General features: G+C 39.3%; 1 protein-coding gene across 1 annotated transcript; it reads right to left on the bottom strand.

The window, feature by feature from the left end:
* Positions 1-2,227: 2,227 nt before the first annotated feature.
* Positions 2,228-3,262, bottom strand: LOC111162422 (putative zinc finger protein 66). The gene has a single exon (XM_022526828.1). It carries the CDS (start codon positions 3,260-3,262, stop codon positions 2,228-2,230), a length of 1,035 nt encoding a protein of 344 aa, XP_022382536.1.
* Positions 3,263-11,170: the final 7,908 nt, after the last annotated feature.

Here is an 11,170-nt window from a genome sequence, read left to right as displayed (position 1 = left end):
GTAAACTCTAGTCTCTGTGGGCCTGGGAGCTCAATTTCCAAAGCTCCTCATTAGCCAGATAGATGCTATCATTTCTTCCCCAAGGCATTTCAAATCTTTGAGGATAACAGCTCACAGATAGGATGCATGAATGACCAGATTTTCTGAACCTGAGAGGACAGGTGTACATAAATTCTCTTCCCATATGTTTCCTCTCATCTCCAGACTGGGAATCTCATTCTTGGATTTCTTGGGGCTCACCTTAAGAGAACTGATGAACTTCTCATCAGACCAACTCCCAGCTTTCTCTGAGGCAGAGATTATCACTGGAAGAGTAAGAGAAGCAAGGTGGTGTTTAAGTCCCCATAGGGACAGAGACTGGGGATACAGAACATGTACCATGGGATCATCTCCACAAAGTCACTCTCTCTAATTTTTCTTTAACCAAAAATGCTTCGTGAGTGAGGTTAATACTATAATAGTAAAGAGTACATGCAAAGAAACCAATTTACTAGTTACTTGGGAAGGCTATTGGAGGTTGTCTGGAAAACGGACATAAAAACCAACAATCTTAGAGATCACACACAAAAAAATACTAACCAGAAGAAAGCAGGTAACAAATTAATTGTATTAACACTGGGAAACTGAGGGATATACAGGACTCTGTACAAACTTTTCTAGTAAGTGCAAAAATGGTTCCAAAAGAAGTTTTTAAAAATTTAAAAATTAAAATATGATCCTATGGTATACACATCAAAATGACCAAAATGAAAAAGACAATATAAAATATTAACAAGAGAGCAGACATGCATACTAGAACAACTACTTCATAAAATTGTGGGATACTGTTGACTAAATGTGACCAGATAGTGTTGAATAAATGTGACTATGTGTATTCCCTATGACCCAGAAACTGCACTCCTAAAATATATACCCGACAAAAATATGTACAAAGAATGTTCATGGCAGAATTACTTATAAAATACCCTAACTATGGGCTCCTGTGTGGCTCAGTGGGTTAAAGCCTCTGCCTTCGGCTCAGGTCATGATCCCGGGGTCCTGGGATCGAGCCCCACATCAGGCTCCCTGCTCAGCAGGGAGCCTGCTTCCCCCTCTATCTTTGCCTGCTTCTCTTCCTTGTTGTGATTTCTGATTGTCAAATAAATAAATAAAATCTTAAAAAAAAATACCCTAACTATAGGGCTCCTGGGTGGCTCAGTCAGCTTATGCACCTGCCTTCGGCTCAGGTCATGATCTCAGGGTCCTGGGACTGAGCCCCACATCAAGCTCTCTGCTCAGTGGGGAGTCGGCTTCCCCCTCTCCCTTTGTCTCCTCCCCTGCTTGTGTTCTCTCTCTCAAATAAGTAAAATATTTTTTAAAATACTCCAACTATAAACAACCCAAATGTCCAGAACATTTGAATTAATTGTGCATATTCATAAAATGGGAAGCTATGTATCAATGACAATAAAATTCTGCTAAAGAAAGAACACAGATGATTCTCACAAAGAATGTTGAGCAGAATCCAGGTACAATGATACCGTATCAGGTAGAAAAGGTCATATAACTCTGTAAACATACTAAAACCCATGGAATTTTATACTTCAACATGTAAATTACATCTCAATAAAGCTGTTAAAAAGGCATGATTCTAGGGGCACCTGGCCAGGTCAGAGGAACATGTGACTCTTGATCTCAGGCTGTGAGTTCCTGTAGAGATTACTTTAAAAAGGAAAAAACCTTTTAAAAAATGCACTGAACCCAGAATACACGTTATGGTGTCAAGAATTAGGGTGATTAGAGAGTGAAAAGGGAATGACCAGTGTGAGTTATACAGATAACCTCCATCCTGGTACTCCAGTAGCAATTCAATTTTTTAATTATATACATAAATTTCTAAAAACCTGACATGGGTTATATTGGTGACACATTTGTGAATAAAACCTCCCTTCCAAAATACACGCACACACACACTGTAAATATGGTGGCTTAAAACATTAGGCATTTATTTTTCTCAACAAGTCTTGAAGACACTAAAAAGTTTTTACTTTTAGTATCAATTGGTCACGTATCTAGGAGATGATTAAAGGATTTATCAAAGTCACTGCATAATTTATATTTCTCCTACAGATTTTTAGAGGCTTTTTTCCATTCTTTACATCCACTTCTCTACAGTTAGTATATGCTTATACGCCTTCAAGATTGAGAGTTCACTGAAAACTACTGTACGTGGACATTACTCAGAGCTTTATCCAGCATGAGTGCTCTCGTGATGCCGCCGAAGGGATGACAGCTTACTGAAAGCATGTCCACACACATTGCACCGATAGGGCTTCTCTCCAGTATGGACTCTCTTGTGCACAGTAAGATTGCACCTTACGCTAAAGGCTTTCCCACACTGATCACACTCATAGGGTTTCTCTCCAGTGTGAGTTCTTATATGTATTGTAAGGGACACATGCCTCCTAAAAGCTTTTTCACACTGACTACACTTGAAGGGTTTCTTTTCCCTGGTGTGCTTTTTCATATGTCTCCTATGAGATAAGAGACCACTGAAGGCTTTCCCACATTCCTTACACTCATACTGTTTCATTCTCATGTGAACTTTCTTGTGCAAAGTGAGGAAAGATTTCACTCTGAAGGCTTTCCCACACTGATCACATGCAAAGGGCTTCTCTCCGGTGTGAATTCTCACATGTTCTTTAAGGCATGAGTGATCCCTGAAGGCTTTCCCACAGTCAATGCAAGTACACGGTTTCTCTCCAGCATGCATTTTCTTGTGCACATTAAGATTACAGCTCATTCTAAAAGTTCTCCCACACTGATCACACTTGTAAGGTTTTTCTCCAGTATGTATCCGCAGGTGTGTCTTCAGAGCTGATGGACTACTTAAGGCTTTTCCACAGTGGCTGCATTCAACAGACTTCTCACCAGTGTGTACTCTCTTATGTCTTGTGAGGTATGAAAGAATGCTGAAGGTTTTCCCACAATCAGTGCAGGCATAGGGCTTCTCTTTGGTATGTATTATCTTGTGCATGGTAAGCCTAGAGCTCCTACTAAAGGTTTTGCTGCACTGATCACATCTGTAGGGTTTGTCCCTTGAATGAATTCCTTCATGTTGTCTGAGAAGTGAACTATCTCTGAAGGTTTTTCCACAGTCATGGCATTCATAGGGCTTCTCCCCAGTGTGAATTCTCTTGTGTCGTGTGAGGTAAGAGTTTGAACGGTAGGCTTTCCCACACTGGTTACACTTAAAAGGTTTGTCTCCATTGTGGGTTCTCATGTGCAATGCAATGGAGGAGTGGTTTACTAATACTTTACCACACTGGCTACATTGAAAAGATTTCTCCCTAATGCAAGTTTTTTGATGCTTAAGATCTAAGATTGAACTTGAGACTTTCCTAGAGTCAGGGCATTCATAGGATTTCTCTCTTGTATGTGGTCTCTTGTACACAGCTAAGAAAGAACTCCTGATGAAGGTATTTTTATCATTTTTACAGTCATTGGATTTTTCCCCAGAAAGAATGTTCTCATGTGGGTTAAGGTGTAAACAATCTCTGAGGGCTTTCCCAAGATGGAGGTGTTGATGGGGATTCTTGCCAGGATGAATCCTCTGATTCTGAGTAATGCTAGATTTCACGCTCAAGGCAATTTTATTCTGTTCAATGGATCTTCCTCCAAGAGTTTGCTCCTATTGGTTAAAATTAGTTGTGATCACAAGATTTATCACAATCATTATGTTGACTGAGAATCTCCTCCCCCCACCCGTACTCATAAATTCTGACAGGTTTAAACACGCACTTTATTAAAATTAGAGCTTACCTAACACTTTTTTTAAGTGAATATACACAGTTCCTATCCGAGTTTATTAACTTGAATAAGATGAATCTTATACCACATGGCTCTCATCAGGGTTCTTTAAAGTTTTAATATACAAATGCTTTGGAGTGAATGTTTTTAATATTTAGTATCTAGTGTCCATTATGAAAATATTTACTTTGAGGATTCTCTGCAACCATTTTTGGAGCTAGTGGGTAAGTTTCCTTCATATTCATGGTATTTAGAGAATTTCCTATTTTTTATTGGTAAAATGAATGCCTCAAATTGTCCCCTTAGTTCATGTGTTCCTTTTCTACTACATGGACTCTGGACTTCTAACAGACAGCAAGAAATTCTCATGTGACTCCTACCTTCTTGCCACTGAGTGCTTCTTTCTCCAAAATATCTTGCTTATGTTGTGATTGTTTGGTTTTAAGGGGAACCATCCCATCTGAACAAAGTGGGGGAAAGTAAGTTTTTGTCAATATGCTGACAAAAGCAGGCAAAGCCCAAGCCCAATCTGAAACAAATAGGAAACAACCTTGAGTATGAAATGGTGGGATGACAAGGACCAAAACTAACATCCATGTGGATCTCTTCAAACAGACCCTAAACTTAGGAAGACAATGTGCAAGAAAAAATGTATTTTGATCAAAAGAATGATATTTACATGTTTTAGTGTTAATAAGCAAAGGCCATGGTATATTATACACGCAAAATGGGAAGAATTAGTGATTCTAAATGTAAATATTAAAGCACAAGACAGGTCTTTCTTTCAGAGCACAGGAAAGTATGAAGGACATAAGGAGAAGGAAGGGAAAACTGAAGGGGAGAAATCAGAGGGGGGAGACAAACCATGAGAGAGTATGGGCTCCAGGAAACAAACTGAGGGTTTCAGAGGGGAGCGGGTTGGGGGATGCGTGAGCCTGGTGATGGGTATTAAGGAAGGCATGTATTGCATGGAGCACTGGGTGTTACATGCAAACAATGAATCTTGGAACACTACATCAAAAATTAATGAAGTACTGTATGGTGATTAACATAACATTTTTTAAAAGTATGAAATGACAGGTTAAAAGCCAAAGACTAGGGAATTCTGAAAGTACATGAGTAAGCTCACACCAAATGGTCTCTGCTCTCTACTCAAATTTAGAGGATTTTTTTTTAAGTCCCCTATTTGACTCTTCATAATGTACCTCTTCCTCAGCCCCACCAGATGTGGTACAAAACATTTGTTTATGCCCACTGCTCACTTGAACAGATATCTTGATGATTTCCTGTCTCTGTTTTCATCTCATCTTCTTGTTCCATCTGGGTGATCAGAGTGGGTTTGCTGAGCTGCTTTTCTATAATAGGGAACAATGCATGTGAGAGAACCATGTAGTGTACAAGAAAGCAACAGTGGCAACTTTATCTTTGAGATTCTGAAGATAGACAAGTGTGGCTTTAGGAGCAGCAAAATGATTATGACAAATTTCTTACAGATAAAACAAAAGTAAAGCACCTGGGAGATCAGCTTTCATAATGATAGAATGAAGACCCTGTTTAATTCATCTCCCCCACTAAAACAACAAATAATGGGCAAAACAAGTAGAATCAATCAATTCAGAACTCTAGAGATTAACCAAAGACACAGAACAAATGGAAAGCTGTCAATCCAAGAAAAATCACTGAACCTTGGTAAGAGGAAAAAGCCACCAGCTTTGCAGTCAACAAAAAGACTGGAGTGCTAGTAAACCAACCAGCCCCAGAACAGTTAATATTATTTTTCTAAAATACTTACATTTATTTTTAAAAAGCTATTGAGAAGAGTGGTAATTTTTTTTTAGATTTTTGTACACCTCGCTAATGCATGGCTCAAAAGAAGATCACTGGATTATTATATCCACTTCAGCATACAGTGCAGCTTTCTATGTTGTTTTGAAGCGTAAGGAATAACACGGAGGACATTGGGAGAAGGAGAGAAGGGAATTGGGGGAAATCAGAAGGGGAGATGAACCATAAGAGACCGTGGACTCTGAGAAACAAACCGAAGGTTTTGGAGGGGAGGGGGGTGGGGGGTTGGGTGAGCCTGGTGGTGGGTATTACGTGGCACATATTGCATGGAGCACTGGGTGTGGTGCATAAACAATGAATCTTGGAACACTGAAAAAATGAAGTTTAAAAAAAAGGTATGAAGAAAATCTAGACTCAGAGAGATAAGTAGTTGGAGAGAGAGGAATATTTTAATACTCTTTAAAAATCATATTCTTTGAAATCATAGATATTCTTTGATAAGGCACCAAAACTCAGTAAAAGTAGAGGTTTCTTTAGGTTATTTGCAACACAGAATCTGAAACCATATCAATGAGTCCTTTGTACTCTTACATTAATATCCACTGTAGCTGTATAAATATAAAACATATATATACATATATATGAATATAATTAAAGATATATTATTAGTCTAAGCTTGAAGTTCCCTAGAAAATCTATATCCTCAGGTTGTTGTGGCTACTGGATTGTAGCCAGAGCTCAGCTTAGCAGAAAAAAACTTATCTCCAAGGCATCACCTCAGGGACTTTGAACAGCTCCAATCAGTTCCTGGGGATCCAAAATTCTGTGCATAAGCCAAGGCTATGCACATGGCCAGAAAAAGAGGCTAAGTCCCAAGTCACCTAGCTTTGGTTGACTTTTAGACCCTGCCCAGGCAGGCAGTGAAAAATAACTAGTCTTGTAAGTTGCCTGAAGTTTAAAGGCATGACTTCTTACATAGATCTACTTGGCATGAGATGAAGAGACATAGGCAAGGCATTTAAGCAAATGATACTAATCATTGTTGGACTACTCAAGTTACAATGACCAGGAAACCAGGCTTAAAAATTAAAATAAGCACTTTTTAATTTTTTAATTTTTTTTAAATTCAAGTAGTTTTTTTTTAATTTCTTTTCAGCATAACAGTATTCATTGTTTTTGCACCACACCCAGTGCTCCATGCAATCCGTGCCCTCTCCAATACCCACCACCTGGTTCCCCCAACCTCCCACCCCCCGCCCCTTGAAAACCCTATTTATTTATTTATTTTTTTTTAATGTTGGCTCTATGCCTGGTGTGGTGCCCAACACAGTGCTTGAACTCACAACCCTAAGATCAAGACCTGAGCTGAGATCAAGAGTAGGACGTTCAACTGACCAAACCACCCAAGTGCCCCAAAATAAGCACTTTTTAAAATACACAAACAATGAGGGGCGCCTGGGTAGCTCAGTCGTTAAGCGTCTGCCTTCAGCTCAGGTCATGATCCTGGGGTCCTAGGATCAAGCCCCGCATCAGGCTCCCTGCTTGGCAGGAAGCCTGCTTCTCCCTCTCCCACTCCCCCTGCTTGTGTTCCCTCTCTCTCTGTTGAGTAAGTAAATACAATCTTAAAAAATATATATACAAACAATGAATCATGGAACATTACTTCAAAAACTAATGATGTACTGTATGGTGACTAACATAAAATTTTTTAAAGAAAGAAAAAGAAAAAGAAAAGTTAGGAGAAAACTCTGTGGCTGAACATTACAGGGGATACAGAATCTGTGGAATTCAGCTAGGAAGGTCGCAAAACAAATGAGCACCAATAAGAAAACAACAATGAACCCTGATGGCGAAGGCATCCGATACTAGAGTTGGTAAAATATATTATCTTGAAAGGCCATTTTCATGTGTCTGTTACATCAACATGGATGGAACTAGAGGGTATTATGCTGAGTGAACTAAGCCAATCAGAGAAAGACAATTATCATATGGTTTCACTTATATGTGGAAATTAATAAATGGGCCAGTGGATCATAGGGGAATGGAGCAGAAATTGAATGGGAAGAAATCAGAGGGAGAAAAATCATGAGAGACTCTTAACTATGGGAAACAAAATGAGGGTTGCTTCAGGGAAGGTGGGTGGAAAATGGGGTAACTGCATGATGGGTATTATGGAGGGCACGTGATATGATGAGCACTGGGTGTTATACTCAACTGATAAATTATTTAACACTACATCTGAAACTAATGATGTACAATATGTTGGCTAGCTGAATTTAAATTTAAACAATTTTCAGGGGCACCTGGGTGGCTCAGTCATTAAGCATCCGCCTTCAGCTCAGGTCATAGTCCCAGGGTCCTGGGACCAAGCCCCGCATCACACTCCCTGCTCAACAGGGGAGTCTGCTTCTCCCTCTCCCTCTGCCCCTGCTTGTGTTCCCACTCTCACTGTGTCTATCTCTGTCAAATAAATAAATACAATCTTTAAAAAAAATTTTAAGTAAAATCTCATTTTTAAGAACAAAGTGAGACAAACAAAGACATAGGAAAGTATACCACACATATAGGGTTAAGAAAGCAGCCAACAGAAAACATCCTTATAAAGGCCATACTCTGCAGTGAGTAAACAAATATTTGAAATCATCTATTATAAGGGCACCTGGTTGGCTCAGGGGGTTAAAGCCTCTCTCTGCCTTCAGCTCTGGTCACGATTCCAGGGTCCTAGGATAGAGCCCCACATCAGGCTCTCTGCTCAGCAGGGAGCCTGCTTCCCCCTCTCTCTCTGCCTGCCTCCCTGCCTACTTGTGATCTCTGTCTGTCAAACAAATAAATAAAAATCTTTAAAATCATCTATTATAAATAGATTTAGAGAAAGACCATCTCTATTCACAGATGTCATAAACTTATAAATAGAAAATCTGAAACTATCAGGTTGCAAGCTAAAAGACCATATACAATGTATCAATTGTATTTCTATATATAAGCAATTAATACAATGAAAATGAAACCAAGAAAACAATTTCATTGACAATAGCATCAAAAAATGATTAGGGATAAATTTAACACTAAGAAGTTTAAGACTTACAGGTGCCTGGGTGTCTCAGTTAAGCATCTGACTCTGCTGGCGCCTGGGTGTCTCAATTAAGCATCTGACTCTGTGGGCGCCTGGGTGTCTCAGTGGGCTGAACCTCTCTGCCTTCAGCTCAGGTCATGATCTCAGGGTCCTGGGATCGCACCCCATATCAGGCTCTCTGCTCAGTGGGAGCCTGCTTCCCCCTCTCTCTCTGCCTACCTCTCTGCCTTTTTGTGATCTCTCTCTGTCAAATAAATAAAAATCTTAAAAAAAAAAAAAAGCATCTGGTTTCAGGTTAGGTCATGGTCTCAGGGTCATGGGATTGAGCCCAGTGTTAGGCTCTGTAATCAAGGTGGAGTCTGCTGGAGACTGTCTCCCTCTCCCTCTTCCTCTGCTCCTCCCCCTGTCCATGCACCCCTCACCAAGTAAACAGATAAAATATTTTAAGTATTTTTAAAAATGAATTTTAAGACTTAGACACTGATAACAGAATTTGAAGACCTCTATGGATAGAAAATATAAAAACAACCAATCAGAGATGAAGAACTCAATAACTAAAAAATAGCAGACTAGAGAAAGCAAAACAGATCATGGAGCTGGAAGATAGAATAGTGGAAAGAAACCAAGATGAATGGCAAAAAAATAAAAAGAATGATTAAAATTAAAAGTAGAGTCACAGCTGGCTCAGTTGGTAAAGCAAGTAACTCCTGATCTCAGGGTTAGGAGTTTGAGGCCCACATTGGGTGTAGAGATTACTTAAAAATAAAATCTTAAAAAAAATTGGAGAACAGTTTGAGGGAACTCAATGATACCATCAAGCATAATATAACTTGCATTATATGGATCCTAGAAGAAGGGTAAAAAGAGGGCATAAAATTTGAAGAAATAATAAATGAAAACTTCCCTAATCTGGGGAAGGAAACAAATATATGGAAAACCCAGAAGACTCCACCCCCAAACTACTAGAACTCATACAGCAATTCAGTAATGTGGCAGAATACAAAGTCAATGTACAGAAATCAATGGCTTTCTTTTTTTTTTTAAATATTTTATTTATTTATTTGACAGACAGAGATCACAAGTAGGCAGAGAAGCAGGCAGAGAGAGAGGAGGAAGCAGGCTCCCCGCTGAGCAGAGAGCCCGATGTGGGGCTCGATCCCATAACCCTGGGATCATGACCTGAGCCGAAAGCAGAGGCTTTAACCCACTGAGCCACCCAGGCGCCCCAATCAATGGCTTTCTTATACACTAACAATGAAAATACAGAAAGGGAAATTAGAGAATCGATTCCATTTACTATAGCACCAAGAACCATGAGATACCTGGGAATAAACCTAGCCAAAGAGGTAAAGGATCTGTACTCAGGAACTACAGAACACTCATGAAAGAAACTGAAAAAGACACAAAAAGATGGAAGACCATTCCATGCTCTTGGATTGAAAGAATAAACATTGTTAAAATGTCTCTACTGCCTAGAGCAATCTATACTTTTAATGCCATTCCGATCAAAATTCCACCAGTATTTTTCCAAGAGCTGGAGCAAATAATCCTAAAATTTGTATGGAATCAGAAGAGACCCTGAATTGCTGAGGAAATGTTGAAAAACAAAAATAAAACAAAACTGGTGGCATCAAGTTACCTGATTTCAAGCTTTACTACAAAGCTGTGATCACCAAGACAGCATGGCACTGGCATAAAAACAAATATCCAGATCCAAAAGTCACCCCCAATAGAATCAGCCTAAGAAGGTCCACACCAAGACACAAACTTACTAAATGGAAAAAAGTGGTGACAGAGAATTTTAAAAGCAGAAGATTAAAGAAAATAGTTACATACAGGGGAAATCCTATAAGGCTTCTAGCTGATTTTTCAGTAGAAACTCTGCATGCCAGAAGGAAGTGGTAGGGCATATTCAAAGTGCTAGAAGGAAAAAACCTGCAACCAAGAATATTCTACCTAGCAAAGCTGTCATTCATAATACAAGATAAAGAATTCCTTTGAGTGGAAAGGAAAGGCCATAACCAGAAGTAATAAAACTATAAAAGGAAAAAACTTCACAGATACATTCAAACATAATAAAAGTAGCAGACTAATCACTTATTAAAGCCAGCATGGAGGTTAAAGCACAAAAGCAATAAAATTAATTACATCTATAAAAATCAGTCAAGAGGGGCACCTGGATGGTTCAGTCAGTTAAGCCTCTGCCTTCAGCTCAGGTCATGATCTCAGGGTCTTGGGACTGAGCCCCACATCAGGTTTCCTAGACAGTGAGGAGTCTGCTTCTCCCTATTCCTATGCCCCTCCCCTCCCCCTGCTCATGCTCTCTCTTTCTCTCTCCCTCTCTCAAATAAATAAATCTTCACAATTGTCCAAAATCTTTGGCATGCGGCAGAAACTTTTCTAAAAGGGAAGATTATAGCAATACAAGTGTATCTCCAGAAGCATGAAAAATACACAAGCTTACCTTCCCCTTAAAGGAGTTACAAAAAGAACAAAGCCCAAATCCAGTATAAGGAAGGAAAT

The sequence above is a fragment of the Enhydra lutris genome, unplaced genomic scaffold, assembly GCF_002288905.1.
Source record: "Enhydra lutris kenyoni isolate GAN:26980312 unplaced genomic scaffold, ASM228890v2 scaffoldscaffold92, whole genome shotgun sequence".
Taxonomy (NCBI): Eukaryota; Metazoa; Chordata; class Mammalia; order Carnivora; family Mustelidae; genus Enhydra; species Enhydra lutris.
This window is presented reverse-complemented; position numbering and strand designations above follow the sequence as displayed.

Excerpts from the sequence above, each read along its gene's own strand:
- LOC111162422 (XM_022526828.1), bottom strand. The coding sequence starts at position 3,262 with ATGAGAACCCACAATGGAGACAAACCTTTTAAGTGTAACCAGTGTGGG.